Below are 18,040 nucleotides of genomic sequence, written 5' to 3' on the forward strand. Positions count from 1 at the left end.
AATGACTGATCACTGGCTTCACTGTTTTGTGTTGCTGGGCATTAAACCCACAGCCTTTTATGTAAAAGTATCCTTGTTTTCTTATCTATCTATCTATCTATCTATCTATCTATCTATCTATCTATCTATCTATCTATATTGCATTGGTGTTTTGCCTACAGGTATGTCTGTGTGAAGGGGTCAGATTCCCTGGAACTGGAGCTACAAAAAGTTGTTACAGACAGTTATGAGCTGCTCTGTGGGTGCTGGGAATTGAACTTGGGTCCTCTAAAACAGCCAGTGCTTTTAACTCTCATGAGAGTTGGGCATATCCTATTCTGTCAAAATTTTCTCTGATTCATCCCTTTGTCTGCCACTCAATTAAACATCACTTTCAAACATGGGTGCTTCCTTTTACAAACTAACTTTACCTTCATTGTTTGGGATTAAAAATGTATACTCAGGGCATGTCTGAATTCCAGACAAGGGATTAACGGTATGTGCCAAGGGCTGAGCCACACCCTAACTACAGTTTCAGACATCCTGTAACATTTGTATATACTAGGAAAGAGCTGACTCTGTGCAGAGAGCCTTGGTTTTAGCAGCTTTCCCTCAGATCCTGAATTGACTAATCTACATTCTCTCTGTAGATTTTCTGTGATGGCCATTTCATGTAAATGGAATCACACAATAATATGCTGTTATATGTCTGGCTTCTTTTGCATAGAATAAAGTTTTCAAGGTTCAACTGTGTTGTAGCATGGGCTTTACCTTCATTTTCTAGTAGTTCACTGTAGATGTGTACCAATATTTTGTTTATCCAGCTATAGCTTAAATGGACACAGGCTATTCCTGCACCATCTGCCCCTCTTCCGTCCACTTCCTTCCTCAGGCCTAGGGAGGGAACCCAGGGCCTTATGTGTGCTAGGCCCTGGTCCACTGAGCTATAGCCTGTGCTAGCTTCGTCATCATCTTTTTTTCCTCCTCCTCCTTCTCCTTTTTTTTTTGAGACAGGGTTTGTCTGTGTAGCTCTATTTGTCCCCTGGAACTCCCTTTGTAGACCAGGCTGTCCTCAAACTCACAGATCCACCTACCTCTGCCTCCCAAGTACTGGGATTAAAGGTGTGCGCCTTGGGGGATGGAGGGATGGTTTAGCAGTTGAGAACACTGACTGCTCTTCCAAAGGTCCTAAATTCAGGTTTCAGCAACCACATGGTGGCTCACAGCCATCTGTGGTGGGATCTGATGCCCTCTTCTGGGATGTCTGAGGACAGCCACAGTGTACTTACATATAATAAAACGGGGGGGGGGGGGGGGGGGAGGTGTGTGCTTTGGGGCCCAGCTCCCCCACCCATTTCTACTCCCGCACTGGGAACAACGCTGAAACAGATGTTAACAGGCCACACCAGTTTAGCTCTCAGGCCACTTGGGTACTAGAAGTGGGATTGCTGGGTAATATGGCTCCTATCTTTGATGTTCTCTCCCCAGAGCTAGAACTGGAGAAACCTGAGGAACCTACAGAACTCAGCACTTCTCTGATGGACATGGTAGGTTTGCATTTCCCCCAGCGATCGCATCCTTCCCAATCAAAGAGTGAGTGCCAGGAGATGGCAGGCGGGTTCTCTAGCCTGTCTCTCCCCTCACCCCAAAGCCAGCTCGAGAGTAAAGGACCAGATGATCTGAGCCCCCACCCCCCAGGACAAGGCCTCTGAGATGACCTCTCTCGTTCCCCAGCCTTGGGTCAGCTTTGATTGGACTTACAACTGTGATCGTGGACAGCTGAACAACTTGAATAAGCGGGTAGATGTTGTCCTACTCGGATAGTAATTTCTCAGGCGTTCTCTGTCCTTCTGCTGTTGTCTTTTGACTGAGGACCTCATGACTGCCGTAGTCACTGTGCAAAATGGACATTCAGTGTTTTCTTCCAAGCAGAGCTTAACCTTGCCCTTTGTTATGTAGGGGGGTGAGTAGGGTGGCAACCTTGCATTCTTTTTTGAAAAATTTTTTCACTGTTTATTTTTGTTTTATGTTCGTTAGTGTTTTGCCCACATGTATGTAGGTCTGTGTGAGGGTGTTGGATCCCCTGGAACTGGAGTTAGCGACAGCTGTGAGCTGCCATGTGGGTCCTCAGGAGGAACAGCCAGTGCTCTTAACCACTGGGCCATCTCTCCAACTTTTTTTTTTTTTTGCCAACTGAAATGTGTGCACACATTTGCCCTTGGGAAGCTGAAGCAGGAGGATTATATATGGATAAAGTCAGCCTGGGCTATGCATCAAGATTCTGTTTCAGGGGGCTGGAGAGATGGCTCAGTGGGTAAGAGCACCCGACTGCTCTTCCGAAGGTCCAGAGTTCAAATCCCAGCAACCACATGGTGGCTCACAACCATCCGTAAGGAGATCTGGCGCCCTCTTCTGGAGTGTCTGAAGACAGCTACAGTGTACTTACATATAATAAATAAATAAATCTTAAAAAAAAAAAAAGATTCTGTTTCAAACAACCAAAAGACAAAAGGAAAACAAACAGAGAAAAAGAAACTAAAAGATCATAAAGGTCCAACCCCAGGCAAATATAATATTCTCCTTCCCATTGTGCGGGGACCTAAAGCCAGATGATGCAGCCAGACAAGCAGAGCTCGTAGCTCAGGCTAACCTCACATTCACTACATAGCTCAAGCTAGATTGCTGTCTTCTTGTCTGGTTCCCTAGTGCTAGAATTACAGGTGTGCCTCCACCCCTGCAGGCTTGTAGCTCTGATCTTTTTGAGTCAGGGTCCTACTACACAGCTTAGTAGGGCCTTTAATCTTCCATCCTCTTGCCTGAGTCTCCCAACACCACGTTTAGTAGCCATCCAGTGTTCCATTAGACCTATGCACCCTAGTTAAACCATTACTCTTAGTCATTTTGCTGTTTGCCATATTTCATTCTCATGCTATCCCTGTGATAAATACCATAAAGCTGACACGGAACCGTGCAGTGTTGCCTTAAGCTAGAGCTCTGTACAGGTAAAGCATCACTAAGAGTGGGTGGGATTGGGCAGAGGTGATGGCTCAGTGGTTCTGCTCTTCCAGAGGACCAGGGTTCGATTCCCAGTACCTACATGGCTCACAACTATCTTTTTGGTTTTTCGAGACAGGGTTTCTCTGTGTAGCCCTGGCTGTCCTGGAACTCACTCTGTAGAGCAGGCTGGCCTCAAACTCAGAAATCTGCCTGCCTCTGCCTCCCGAGTGCTGGGATTAAAGGCGTGCGTCACCACGCCCGGCTGGCTCACAACTATCTTTAACTCCAGTTTGATGGGATCTGACGCCCTCTACTGGCCTCCTCATGCACCCAGCACACCAGTTGTGCACAGACATATATGCAGACAAAATACTCATACTCATAAAATAAAATGAAAAATTAAGGTTAAAATGAAAATTAAGTAAGAAAGAATAGTAAGGGTAGAGAACATTGCTTATATTTCTAATACACAATACGAAGTTTTTCTAACCAGATTGTAATATGCCCTTACATTAGCAATAAAGGGATTTTCCAGACTAAGGACTGTCAGTTTACTAAGTACTAACAAAAACAGATAGTAAATGATGTCTTTGTCAGTTTTTATTTATATATATATATATATTTAAAAAAAAAAGATTTGGTTGTGAGCCATCATGTAGTTGCTGGTAATTGAATTTTGGACCTCTGCTCACTCCGGTCAGCCCCACTTGCTCTGGCCCAAAGATTTATTTATTGTTATAAATAAGTACACTGTAGCTGTCTTCAGATGCACCAGAAGAGGGCGTCAGATCTCATTAGAGATGGTTGTGAGCCACCATGTGGTTGCTGGGATTTGAACTCAGGACCTCTGGAAGAACAGTCAGTGCTCTTAACCTCAGAACCATCTCTCCAGCCCCTGTGTATCTTCTTTGAAACATCATTTACAGATGGTGTGGGCTGCCCGTCTTTTCCTTTTTGGGCTCTTGGTATTGTATCACTGATTCCTCCACATCCTGTCCAGGAAAGAGCTTTGTTAGAAGATTGTCTATTTTCTCTTCTTTGGAACTCTGTGATTCCTCTTCCTCATCTTCCAGGGATACTGGGAAGGACTGGGCGGAGTCTCCAGCCCCAAGAGCCTCGTCTTCGCTCCTCATTGCAGGCTTCAGCAGGCTCATGGTTTCCACGGGGATAGCTTGTTTTCAACCCAATCACTTTGTTCCATAGCAGCATTTTGTCAGTTTTCCTTTCCTCCTGTCCCTGGGTTCTCATAACTGCTGTGCCAGTTGACTGCCAACGGCATCTCCTGCTTTAGAGGGGGCAGCTTCCTAGGCAGTGGGCTGTGGACCTTGTGCCCTTCCCATCCCATCCTTGCGCCCAGATCTTACTTGTTTCCTTCATTCACCTTCCCTTTGAGGTTGAGAATACCAGGGAATGCATTTTCACAGCCACCGGCAGAAGAAATATTTCGGGGAAGATAATGGCGCACCGCTCCCCCCTGTGACACATTCTGTTTTCATTCTCCGAGGCAGGGGAGTCTGTTGATCCTTCCTTTAAAAGCTAGAAGAAGCCTGCCATTCGGTCTTCCCAGCCTTCTGGCACCTCATCTCCCAAGTCAACCCTTATAGCCGTGGATGGGAGGACCGCCCATCCTCACAGCTCTGACACACCCTGTCTCTCTGTTCTCCTCAGAAGCCCTTCTTTCTCTCCCGAACGATGTTGACTGGACTGGCAGATGCCACGTGGACGGGGGAGCACGACATGGTCCTGGAGCACTTTGTCCAGGATCCCGCGGTGCCTGCCCTCACCATCTTCATTGACCCCATCTTTGGGTTGAAGCTGGAGCTGGGCATGCCTGTGCAGGTGGGTACCCCACTTTCCAGGCTCTGTGGAGCTGAAGCTGCTGCATATTGCCCTCATCCGGAGTCATGTTCCCTTCTGTGCCCACGGCTCGTGGAACCCCACTCTTAACCTTTGAGACATCTCTCCAGCCCTAATTCAAACTTGCAGTGCAACTCGTGATATTAGTTACTTGGTAGGATGCCTGTCTAGCACAAAGGAAAGCCCGCAGTTGGTCGGTCCCTAGCCTTAAACAATTTGGGAGTAACAGTCCAAGCCTTTAAATCTAAGTATTTGGAAGCTAGAGGCAGAAGGATCAGAAGATCAAGGATTTCCTCGGCTTTACTGCAAGTCCAAGGCTGGCCTGGGCATATGAGACCCTGTCTCAAAAAACACTGTTTTAAAATAATGTATATCTAAGCCGGGAGGTGATGATATACACCTTTTATCCCAGCACTCGGGAGGCAGAAGGCAGGTGGATCTCTATGAGTTTGGAGCCAGTCTGGGCTACAGAGTGAGGTCTAGGACAGCCAGGGCTACACACAGAAACCCTGTCTCAAAAAAAACAAAACAAAAACAAAAACAAAAAAACCCAACCCCCCATATATATATGTGTGTGTGTGTGTGTATATATATATATATATATATGCATATATGCATAAAAATATCAACAGTAATGATGAAGAAAGTAATAAAGGAGATTCATAGACATAAGAATCCTTTATTAAACTATAGTAATTAAAACAGTTAATACTAGGCCAGGAGTATAAATGATGAATAGCAGCATTAAAGGAATGTATAAAAATAGATATGAGTGGGCTGGAGAGATGGCTCAGAGGTTAAGAGCACTGACTGCTCTTCCAGAGGGCCTGAGTTCAATTCCCAGCAACCACTTGGTGGCTCATAACCATCTGTAATGGGATTTGATGCCCTCTTCTGGTGTGTCTGAAGACAGCGACAGTGTACTCATATACATAAAATAAATAAAATCTTGAGAGAGATCCATTTAACCTGCTACAACAGTAGATGAGAGATTTTACTGTATTTTCCAGGTTAGGGTGACTAGTTTAAACTTCCTTTAAAAAAATGACTAGGCACAGTAGCTTAGTGGGACCTTCAGGAGGCCCTGCACTCAATCCCCAGCACAGAAAGGGAAAAAGAGTCATGTCTCTCGGCATCCTGACTTTAGACTCCAAGGAGTGTCTCCTCCTGCCATGCCCACGCCTTTCCCCACTGTGATGTTCTGTGTCCTGTCACTCCGTTAGCCAAAATAAACCCTTCTTCACTGGGGCAGGGGTAGGGGTGAGGGTGGGGGAGTCCATGACCCAGTATCTGATAAAAGGGGCAAAGAGTGAGACCTGGGACATGAAGGCAGCTCACAGCCCAGGATCCACAGAACCCAGGGAAAAGGCATAATCGAATCTAGTGAATTTTAAGCTCCAAGTCCCTTCTCTCCCCGCACTTGGTTGGGGGAAAACCTTGGAGCATTCCAAACATCCCCCAAGAGGTTTGTGATTTAACAAAGATTTGCTATTGCCTTAAATTAGCCTTAACCACGTGCCCCTCCTAACACAAGTCTCTCAGGCTACAGAAAAGAGAATAACATAAAATACCTAATCCTTTCACTTTACCTTCAAGAGGCAAAATAAACTGGCCTCTCCCAGTGGGGCATCAAGAAGTCGCCCACAGTGTGCTAGAGCCAAAAGAGCGAATTGACAAAGCTGCTCAGGCATGAGCAAAATGGGGCGAAATTGCATGGCAACGGCGGGCACATTATACCAAGGACAAAGGGAAGGGAAAAAAAAAAAAAAAAGAACAAAGCCGTACAGGAGGGAGATCTAACCCAAGGAAGGAGGCTCCTCACAACAGCCACAGCGCGCAACTCGATACCAACACGAATTCAGTCTCTTAAAAAGGCAGACAAGATGATAAAAGGTGGAAAGAGATGAAAGGGGGAGGTGGGGCACGGATCTTAGGGAACGAATAAGGCAGCGTGCTACAAAACCAGATGAGAAATGGCGGGGAACTGAATAGCTGTGGTTGAAAATCCGTCACCGACTGAGCGCAAGGCTGAGGCAGCCGCCGTTCATGAGAAAGAAAAGGCCGGACACATTAATGCAATTAGGGAGACGCGAATAGACACGAGGGATGGGCACAGCCCAGCTGCAGGAGTAGACAGCCGTCACAGTGTGGATTTAGAGAGAACATACAAAGAATTTTCCTGAGATGCACAAGGAACAGCATCTGGGAGTGAGAAGGATGCACTGTTGCTGCTTATCGACGGCCTCTCATGGTTAATGTCAGCGTGCATTTTAGTTTCAGCACTGAAATGTAAGGATGCCAGTTCTGGGGAACATTATGGCGTTCCACCGAGAACATTTAGCTTCAACCCAATAACAAGCATCTAGATAAATCCAGATTAAGGGACATTTGAAAAACATCTGGCTTGATGATTCTTAGACTGATTGATAGTACAATGTAAAAGAGAAAGCCGGACATGATGGTACATGCTTGTAATCCTGTCACCTGAGAGGCTAAAACAGGAGGACACACACACATACACACACCCACACACACAGAGGATAGCAAAGGATGGGAGTTGTTGAAATGAAAGGAGGTTGTGGGAAACAGAGGCAGGAGTATTAGGAGTTCCAGGCCAGCCTGAGTATGAAACTGTCTACACCCTACCAAAAAAAACCCTAAACAAGCCGGGCGTGGTGGCGCACGCCTTTAATCCCAGCACTCGGGAGGCAGAGGCAGGCGGATTTCTGAGTTCGAGGCCAGCCTGGTCTACAAAGTGAGTTCCAGGACAGCCAGGGCTCAGAGAAACCCTGTCTCGAAAAACCAAAAAAAAAAAAAAAAACCTAAACAAACAAACAAAAATGCACCTCAAACACCACACACACACACACACACTCACTCACTCACACACACACTCTCACACACACTCTCACACAATCACACACACATTCACACACACACACTCACACACACATTCACACTCACACACTCACACACACTCTCACACACATTCACACTCACACACTCACACACACACAGGCTAGGCATGGTGGTACATACCTTTAATTTCAGCATTAGGGAGGTAGAGGTGGAAGGATTCTGTGAGTTGAAAGCCATCCTAATTTATGTAGCAGTGTATTCTAGGCCAGGGCTTACATAGTGAGACCCTGTTTCAGAAGAGAAACAGCAGCAACAACAAAATAAGACTACAGATGGCCCTGGGCGGGGTATGGATGGGGAGGAAGAGATCCAGCTATAAGTGACATCATTTGCACAACTGGGGGAAGTTAAATGTTAGATAAAATTTTCTATTACCATAATTACAGTAATTTTAGAAGATACAGGCCAAGTATTAAGGGTGTGGCATCTGGATGCCTGCAGCTCACAAAGGCTCAGGTGTAAAGAGGGAACAGACAGACGGAGCATTGACATTGAATCCAGGAGGCAAGGATATTTTGTTAACTTTATTTTTCTTGAGAATTTTCTACGAGTTGGAGTTTTTTGAAAATAAAAATTGAAAGAGCTGGGGGTGGTGGCCCAGGTCTGCAGTCGCAGCTGCTAGAAAGCAGAGGCAGAATTTCTGCAATCGTTGAGTTCACAGTTGAGACGCAAAAAAAAAAAAAAAAAAAAAGAAAGAAAAAAAAATCGAACATGTGCACATGCGCACAATTGAATATGGTTCAGTAGGTCATGGAATTTTCTACACAAGCCTAATAATCAGGGTCTGTTCCCTGAATCCTTGGTGGAAGGAGTGAAATGGCTCCCCAAAGATGCCCTCATCTCTACATGTGTGCCATGACAAAACATGCATACACTTGCGTTCTCTCTCTCTCTCTCGTGCACATGTGCACACACACAGACACACACACATTATCATCATCACCATCTCCATGATCATCACGACATAAAATAAATAGAAAGTTGGGTAGCAGTGGGCTTTCATAGTAGAGCTTATACTTAGCATCTGTGAAGTTAAGGAATCCGTTCCCAGCATGGGAAAAACAACAACCACAACCGCAAAGGATCATTCGGGGTGTCCCTGGGTGAGAGACATTTATCTGGAGCTTAACAATCCTCACAGCAACTTCAGATTCTTCTTATTCTATTAAATGCAAACAAAATTAGATGTAAAACCTTTAAAAAAAAGGGGTTCCCCGTTATCTCTATGTGTGTGTTGATCAAACATTTTCATCTCTGACAAATACTGGAGCAAACCCTTTTTTTTTTTTGGCTTTGTCTTCTAAGTGAGAAAAGCTACAGACTTGTGAACATGGGCTACAGAAGCTCTCAGCCCAGGTGAAAATGAATGGTAAATGCCAGTCAGGGGGAAGGGTACACAGACTGAAGCTCGGTGTGAGGCGCCCACCTGTAACCTTGCCCCAGAGGGACAGGCAGCGGATCTCAGTTCAAGGTTACCCTCAGCTATGTAGTAAGTTCTAGGACAATTTGAGACCCTGAAAAAAAAAAACTGAAATAAGAAAGCCTAGAAAAGCCAGGTGGTGGTGGCGCACGCCTTTAATCCCAGCACTTGGGAGGCAGAGGCAGGCGGATTGCTGAGTTCGAGGACAGCCAGGGCTACACAGAGAAACCCTGTCTCGAAAAAAAAAAAAAAAAAGAAAGCCTAGAAAAGTTTTTCTTTTTTCTTTTGTTTGTTTGTCTTTTGAGACAGGATTTCTCTGTGTAACAGCCCTAGCTATCCCGGAACTTACTATGTAGATCAGACTAACATGGGAACTCACAGAGCTCCACCTGCCTCTGCCACTGGAGTGCTGGGATTACAGGTGGGTGCCACCACCGAGGCCTAGACAATTCTGACTTGCAGTCTTCCTCCTGGATCTCTTTTACTTCTCCCTGCTTTTTCAATGGCTGAAATAAAATCTCTATTCTATCCTGTCCACTTACCCACTCAGCCAACACATCTATTGATCATCTACCATTGTGTTAGACTCTTAGTTGAAGTTGAACAAAATAAAGTCTGTGCCCCCAGGGCATGTTTTATCCGTCCCCCTCCACAACATCTGTGGCTGTGGCATCTACATCAGGTAGGGACAGCACTAAGAGCTCAGCCTGCCTCTCCCAAGGGGAGCCTCAGAGACCTTTGGGCATCCTGGAGACTGAACTCTGGTCTCTCGCCTGCAGACGCAGAATCAGATTGTGTACTTCATTCGACAAGCCCCAGTTCCCATCACCCCAGAGAACTTCGAGGAGACGGTGCAGTACGGGACGGTGCGGGGTGCCTACATCCCAGCTTTGCTCCGGCTGCTCAGCGGTGTCTATGTCCCCCAGATTTTTATGAATAAGTCTTGGCCTGAGAGCATCCGGAATCATTTTGTTTCACACCTGCATAGGTTTTTGGCCTCTCTGACAGGTAAGCAAGAGGCTGGCGTGGCCGGCTTCTCCATGCTGGGGTTGAGAGGCGCTGGTCAATTCATCAGTATCAGCTTCCCCTCCCCCCCAGCCCCCGCTGGCACTAAGGCCTCACATGTGCACAATCTCTATCACAGATCCACACCACCAACTCTATTACTAACATTCATTTTAAAATATCAAAAGTACTTCTTTTCAGCACTGAGATCAGACTGGAACTCACCTTGTTGACCAACCTGGCCTTGAACTCAACAGAGATCTGCCTACTTGTGCTTCCCCAGTTGCTGGGATTAAAGGCATGCGCCAACAGGCACAGCTATGCTGAGTGGCTGTTGCATGATAAAGTTCTAGTCCCAGCCTTTAAAAGACTCTTTGGAGTGAAATCTCTCTCTGCGTACCACCCATATGCATGTGGTATGGAAGTGTTTAATATGAGTGCACACAAAAACCCAGGCATGTTGCTTCCACATTTCCTGACTTGGGCTGAGAGTGTAGCTTAGCTGCCAGAATGCTTGCTTAGCATGGACAGAGCCTTGGGTTCAAACCCCAGCATTCTGTAGCCCTGGGGGATTGTGCACACATCTGTAATCCCAGCACTCAGGAGGTAGAGGCAGGAGGATCAGAAATTTAAGTTTTAGGCTAGCTTAGGATACACGAGACCCTCCCTAAGAACAGCAACATACAGTAGAGGCAGATGTGGTGGTGAACGTCTGTGATTCTAGGACTCAGGAAGCAGCCGAAGTCAGGAAGATCAGAAATTCAAGGGGATCTTAGACTACATAAGACCCTTTCTCAAAACCAAACCAAATCCGGCTTAAAGACTAAAGGTTTACCACGCCTTTAATCCCAGCACTCGGGTGGCAGAGGCAGGCGGATGTCTGAGTTCGAGGCCAGCCTGGTCTACAAAGTGAGTGCCAGGACAGCCAGGGCTACACAGAGAAACCCTGTCTCGAAAAACCAAAAAAAAAAAAAAAAAAGACTAAAGGTTTGTTGGCACACAGGGGGAACTGAGGCAGGAGGCTTTTGAGTTTATGGTCAGTATGGGCTACAGAGATCCTGTTTTTTTGTTGTTGTTGTTTTGTTTTGTTTTTTGTTTTGTTTTTTTTTTTTTTTTTTTAAACAAGACAAGGAAGCTGGGCACAGGAAGTGGTGCACACCATTCATTCTAGCGCTCTAGAGAAGAGGCAGGCAGATCTCCATGAGTTCAAGGCCAGCCTGGTAAGTTCTAGAACAGGCAGAGCTACATAGTGAGGCTCAGTCTCAAAAATCCAACCAACCAACCAACCAAAAACCATCAACAACAAAGCAAGGGCTGGAGAAGTGGCTCAGTGGTTAAGAAGACTTGTTGACCTTGCAGGGGACTCAGGTTTGATGTCCAGTACCCACACGGCACACATAAGTGTTTGTAACTCCTATTCCAGGGTATCTAATACCCTCTTCCCATATCTATGGGTACCAGGCACATACATAGTGTACATACATTCATGTAAACAAAACATTCATACACATTAAATAAGTCTAAAAATACTATAAACAAAACAAGCTATTTCTATCCAGTGTCTGCTCTTTTGTCTGGGCTGTCATATAAAACACGGTCTCCGATCCCTCTTCATATAAGTGTGTCATAACACAAAGCAGTTCCTAATAATACGACTCAGGGCCCGGTGGAGTGACTCTAGCTTTAATCCCGGCCCTCTGGAGGCCAGAGGCATGTGCGTTTCCCTCTGTGTAAGTTTCAGGCTAGGTTCAAACAAACAGAACAACAAAAACCAAAGCAACAAAGGAGAACATTGTGAGTACAATTGAATAGCAAAGACTGGTCACTAGGGTTCAAATCCCAGCTCCCACTTGGCAGCTCACAACTCTCTGTAACTCCAAGATCCAGCTGACACCTTCATGTAGTTATACATGTAGGTAAAATACCAATGCACACAAAATAAAGGTTGAAAAGAGAAGGAGACTAGTTGCTAAAGGGACGTCTCGGAGGTAGAGTGTTTGCTTAACGTGCCTGATGTCTTAGGTTTGATCCACAGCCCTGCTGAACAAAGCCTTGGTCAATGCTAAATATAGTGTTGCGAAAGCTTGCCTTCTAATTTAGATTCACTTTTCTAACAGAGAACTTGTTCAGACCTGCTCAGACCCAGAGCTGGAGATTGCTCAGCGTCCATGTAGCATAAGGAGCCATATAGGCGATGGGGGAGGGGAGACAGTGGGGGACTTGTGTGTCTTTCAGAGGACATGCTACAGACAGTGAAATGATTCTATGGTAATTTCTTAACAGTTCTCCTGAAGCTTAGCCCCTTGGTGTCTGTTATTTCTGCTCTACACACCAAAGACGTCTGAGTCACAGTCACTCCTGTGTGCTCTCCAAAAGTGCATGTGCTATCTTTGGTATCTGTAGGGGGTTGGTTTTAGGACTCTCCCTCCACTCTGTGGATGTTCAAGCCCCTTAGAAGGCGGTGCCACAATTGCACATGTACCCATGCCCTCCCACGTCCTTCAGATCATCTCCAGCTTATCGGTTGCGCTCAATACAATGTCACCGATGTCGTACTGTTTAGGGGACAACGACAAGAGGACTCACTCAATACGGACGTAATTTGTAAAGAATCCTGGGGTGGGGGGCAGGTGAGATGACTCGGTGGGTAAGGTTTTTGCTGTAGTGAGTCTGACAATCTAAGGTTCATCCTCAGACACCCATGGCTGAGGGACAGAACCACCCTTCTGCAGGTTGACACGTGCTTTGGAAGCATGAGACCCTCTAACAGCAAAACCAAAGGCAGCCGAGTTCTTTTTGAGTTGTGGATGTGAAGTTGGGGAGCCTATGGATATGCAGAGTTGGCTGTACTGCCCCCCCCCAGCTGATCATCAATCATAATTTATACAGAGGCAGCCAAGCTCACCCTTGGAATTCTCCTGTTCCTTTCTTAGATACTCGCTACAAGCTGGAGGGTCACACGGTACTGTACATCCCTGCAGAGGCCATACAGATGGACCCTGAGGTGGTGGTAAAGGACAAAGAGCTGGTACAGCGGCTGGAGAGTGAGTGAGAGGCATTGCCAAGTGTCTGGGTCCAAGGGGTGGGGACGGGGACGGCAGCTCCAGCTGCTGAGAGAGGAGCTGGTGACACAACTGGGGAGCAGAAAAAGATACACAAGAGCCCCCCACCCCCACCCCCACAGCCTCCATGATCCACTGGACGAGGCAGATCAAGGAAGTGCTGAGCGCCCAGGAGTCTGTGGAGACCGGAGAGAACTTAGGCCCTTTGGAGGAGATCGAGTTCTGGCACAATCGCTGCATGGACCTGTCTAGCATCAGCAAGCAGCTGGTGAAGAAGGGTGTGAAACACATCGAGTCCATCCTGTTTCTGGCCAAGTCATCCTACTTGACGCCCTTCAGGAAGCTGGCCCAGCAGATCCAGGTTGAGTGGATCCGAGGCCCCGGGGCTTATCAAAACAGGGGCGGTGGCTGGGGTGGGGGCAAGAGGAGGAAGCCAGGTGACTAATCACAGCGCACAGACTGGCCGGGCACTGTGGGCTTCGAGAGGACGCGAGTCGTGCTTGAAGGTCCCCAAGGAGCTTGACGTTTAGGTAGGAAGGTATCCAATTAGTCCCCGAGGAGATGGTGGTCCCCTCAGTGAGCCCGGCACTCCAGCGCAGCTGAGAAAATCGAGTTTAGGTAAAAGAGGACTTAAAGATTGCATGGAGCCGAGGATAATCTTGTGTAGTTCAGTCAGGAGAGTTTCAAAACAAACCTGTAAAAAGTGCATTTCCTGTGACTGGCTGACTGTGCTGGTGCTGGGTCCCCCAGGAGGTGGCTGCTCTTCCTCAGGACCTTCCTTCCCCGGGGGGTGGGGGGTGGGTAGGGAGGTGGGATTTCAACCAGACGTTGAGGGAATTGCACAGTAATGAGCCGGGCAAGCCTAAAACCCTCATTGAGACAGCAAGGGGACCGGGTGACCTTAGTGGATGTGGGAGGGGAGTGACACCCAGGCAGTTAGCCAACAGCTCTGAATATCCACTTTGTACAGAGTTCTTCATTTCATTGGAACAGGCACCAGCCCTGGGTTTAGGGAATTCTCAACCTGAAGCCTTCATAGGAAGCAGCACAGAAGAGCTGGGGACAGTGGCAAAGTACTTGCCCAGCATGCACGAGACCCCGGGGTCAATTTCCACATGGAATAAGCTGTAGCATGCGCTGGTGGAGGCTCAGAAATTCAAGGTCATCCTTGGCTACATAGTTAATTTGATACCAGCCTAGACTATGTGAGACCCCATCTCAAAACAAACCAAAACCAAAAACAAACAAACAAACAAAAACAAGTTGACGGCTTGAGAGATGGCTGAGAGGTCAAGAGTATTAGATCCTCTTACATGGGACCTGGGTTTAGTTCCCAGCACTCACATGGCCGCTCAGAACCATCTATAACTCCAGTTCCAGAAGATCCAACGGTCTCTTCTAGCCTCCTAAGGCATGGCATGTCATATATGGCAAAGATGCAGGCAAAACACCCACACACATAAAAAATAACTATTTTTAAAAGCAAGTGAATGTGCAAACTCTGGTCCTGAAATGATAATTCATGGAGAGGAGTTATTGGGGGAGGTTGCCTGGAAGATGAAGACAGATGGAAGAGCTGAACCTGTTTTTGTTTGTTTGTTTGTTTGTTTGTTTTTGGGGTGTGTGTATGTGTGGTATACACATGTTCATGTGGGTGTGTATACATGTGTATGTGTGGTTTATACACATGTTCATGTGGGGGTGTGCACATGTGTGTGTGTGTGTGGTCTATGCACATGTTCATGTGGGGGTGTGCACATGTGTGTGTGTGTATGGTCTATACACATGTTCATGTGGGGGTGTGCACATGTGTGTGTGTGTGCTCTATGCACATGTTCATGTGGGGGTGTGCACATGTGTGTGTGTGTGCTCTATGCACATGTTCATGTGGGGGTGTGCACATGTGTGTGTGTGTGCTCTATGCACATGTTCATGTGGGGGTGTGCACATGTGTGTGTGCTCTATGCACATGTTCATGAGTGGGTGTGCACATGTACAGACCAGAGGAGAACACTGGCTGTCATCCTCAATTGTTCTTCACTCTGTTTTATTTTTATTTTTGTTTTTTAGAGACAAAGGTTTCTCTGTGTAGCTCCGGATGTCCTGGAACTCTCTCTGTAGATGCAGTCTGTCCTCAAACTCAGAGATCCCCCTGCCTCTGGCTCCTGAGTGCTGGGAACTTAATTAAAAAAAAAATGTGTTTATTTTATGTGCATGGGTGTTTTGCCTGAATGTCTGTCTACCACATGCATGCAGTGCTCAAGGAAGCCAGAGAAGGCGTGGGGTCCCACAGAACTGGAGTTACAGATGGTTGTAAGCTTTATGTGGGCGTGGGAACAGAGCCTCTAGGTCCTCAACAAGAGTAGCCAGTGCTTCTAACTGCTGAGCAGTCTCTCCAACTCCATGTTATGTTAGTCAGGTCTCTCACTGACCCACACCTATTGACCTAGTGTCACTGGTCAGCCAGCGCCAGGGACCTGCCTTGTCTTTTCCCACCAAGCCAGTGCTGGGATTAGGGACACAGGCCACTGTGCGCAGCTTTTACGTGGATGCTGGGAATCTGAATTCAGGTCCTCATGTTTGCATAACAGCAAGCCCTTTATCAACTGGGCCCTCTTTCCAGGCCCCTAAATCTGTTTTTCTCCCACATGGATAACAGTACTCCTGGTTTCTCTTTATGGCTAGGATGGCTCTCGACAAGCTCAGTCCAACCTGACTTTCTTGTCCATCCTGAGGGAACCCTACCAGGAGTTGGCCTTCATGAAGCCTAAGGACATCTCTGAGAAGCTCCCAAAGCTGATCAGCCTCATCCGAATCATCTGGGTCAACTCCCCCCACTACAACACTCGGGAAAGGCTGACGGCCCTGTTCCGGAAGGTGTGCAGATACAGAGCATAGGGGTGGGGACGGGATCCCTGGCAGACGTGCGTGCGGTAGGAAGGCACCAGTACTGGCCTGCCTTTCAGATTTTAGAGATGGGCCTGGCTTCTGTTTTCACAGAAGAACCTGAAGCAGGATGCGGGTCTCAGAGAGAAAGAGGCAGTGAGCCCAGGAAGGGTAGCAAGGATAGACTTCAGAGTGGGGGCCACTTCTCTTTTTTTCAAAATGGAGTTTGGCAGTGGAGTATGGGAAAGTTGATTCAGGAAGGAACTCGGTTCCCTGAGCAGCATGTCACCAAGAATGATCAAGACAGAATTTGCACAGGAGACAAAGGGGCGGTAGAGGGGGTTGCTGGAGCCGGCTGGTCAGAGCAGTGTGACTATAGAGCTGGTCTGAGGGCAGAGCAAAGACTATGACGAGGGGCATCCCACGGAGTGTGCCTGGAGGAACGAGATGGCCCTCAGGAGCCCAAGACCTGAGCAGAGTTACGGAGGTCAGAAAATGGAGTGGTGGGAAGAAGGCAGAACAGAGGATGTTGCTCTCTCTGCAGATGAGCAACGAGATCATCCGTTTATGCTGTCACTCCATCTCTTTGGACCGAATCTTTGAAGGCTATGTCAATTCTAGCAAGGAGGACCTGGAAGGCTGCATTTCCTGTTGTCAGGCTTGGAAAGAGCACTACCTGCGTGCCGTACAGATGCACACCCAGTAGGATGACCCCTAAGATGGACTGCCCCTAACATCATTTATAGAACACCCTTGACCCTGCGGCGCAGGAGACTCTGACACTTCGCATGCCTTCCCCTTTTGTGGACTATATTTTTTTCTAGATCTGGGTGGGAGTCTCTTACCCTGCCCCCCCGCCCCCCAGCTAAGGGTCTGTTTGAACGCAGATGTTCTGGTTCCTAGCCCTGCAGCCTCCTCCTGGCCTCTTCCAGGAGCCTCCCACGATTGTCACGATTGTATGGTTTGAGAGGCCACCTTCTAGAAGTTGGGACTGTGTCCTCTGATGTTCTGCTCGCCTCTGGTCTCTCCTCTCGGGGTTCAAGGAAACGACTCCTCAGGGTCTCCTTTCCTAACCCAGGCTCACACAGTGAGGTTTTGCGAGGGCAGAGCTGGTCTTCGGTGTCTCGGCTTTGGATTCAGCCCATCTTCTCCCCTACACAGGTTCTCCAATCGGGGCTGGGTTCTGGACCAGACGAGTATATTTGCTCAAGTAGATGCCTTTGTGCAGCGCTGCAAAGACCTTATTGAGGTAGGAAAGACCGCCAGGGTGGGAAAATCTAAGCTAATAGCAGACTCTCGAGTCCCCTGTGAGAGCCAAGCACGTGGGGCTGAGGCTCCACTTAAGAGTCTAAAGCAGGAAGTTGGCTTGTTGGCTCTCCCTGCATAATTGTGGGTCCTCCACCCATTGCCTCTTTTTTTCTTGGCTCTTGCCAGGCATCTCACATTTCAATCTGCAGCCCAAATTCACCCCAGTGTTCTCCCCCATCCAGAGGACTCTCTAGTTTTCATAGACACTTGAAGGTAAATCAGAGAACTCAGGGTGCCTGGGCTCTCAGCAGGAGCCTTCACCCTGACCTCTTTTTAGGTATGCGAATGTCAGTACCACTTTGCCCGTTGGGAAGACGGCAAGCAAGGTCCCCTTCCATGCTTCTTCGGTGCCCAGGGGCCACAGATCACACGAAACTTGCTAGAAATCGAGGACATCTTTCATAAAAATCTGCAAACGCTGCGAGCCGTGCGTGGCGGCATCCTGGATGTTAAGAACACCTCTTGGCACGAAGACTACAACAAGTGAGGGACTCGGGCTGCAAAGGGGGCCAGGCTGGGAGGCGCCATGTTCAGAGGAGACCACGGAAATGCCAGGGTTTGGGGCTGAAGGGGGAGGAAGATTGCAAGTTGAAGGCTGTGGAGACAG

At 47.6% G+C, this 18,040-nt stretch overlaps 1 protein-coding gene across 1 annotated transcript in view; it reads left to right on the forward strand.

The window, feature by feature from the left end:
- The window catches only part of Dnah2 (dynein axonemal heavy chain 2), a 130,776-nt gene that overhangs the window by 13,182 nt on the left and 99,554 nt on the right, over positions 1-18,040 (forward strand). The window contains exons 3-11 of the mRNA XM_021176049.3: positions 1,468-1,526; positions 4,645-4,815; positions 9,952-10,180; positions 13,111-13,221; positions 13,362-13,600; positions 15,925-16,116; positions 16,670-16,827; positions 17,287-17,374; positions 17,711-17,916. Of these exons, the coding sequence (XP_021031708.1) occupies positions 1,468-1,526; positions 4,645-4,815; positions 9,952-10,180; positions 13,111-13,221; positions 13,362-13,600; positions 15,925-16,116; positions 16,670-16,827; positions 17,287-17,374; positions 17,711-17,916 (1,453 nt within the window). The remainder of the gene's footprint in view (positions 1-1,467; positions 1,527-4,644; positions 4,816-9,951; positions 10,181-13,110; positions 13,222-13,361; positions 13,601-15,924; positions 16,117-16,669; positions 16,828-17,286; positions 17,375-17,710; positions 17,917-18,040) is intronic.

Source organism: Mus caroli, unplaced genomic scaffold (assembly GCF_978045245.1).
Source record: "Mus caroli unplaced genomic scaffold, Mus_caroli_1 scaffold_13, whole genome shotgun sequence".
NCBI classification, from domain to species: Eukaryota; Metazoa; Chordata; class Mammalia; order Rodentia; family Muridae; genus Mus; species Mus caroli.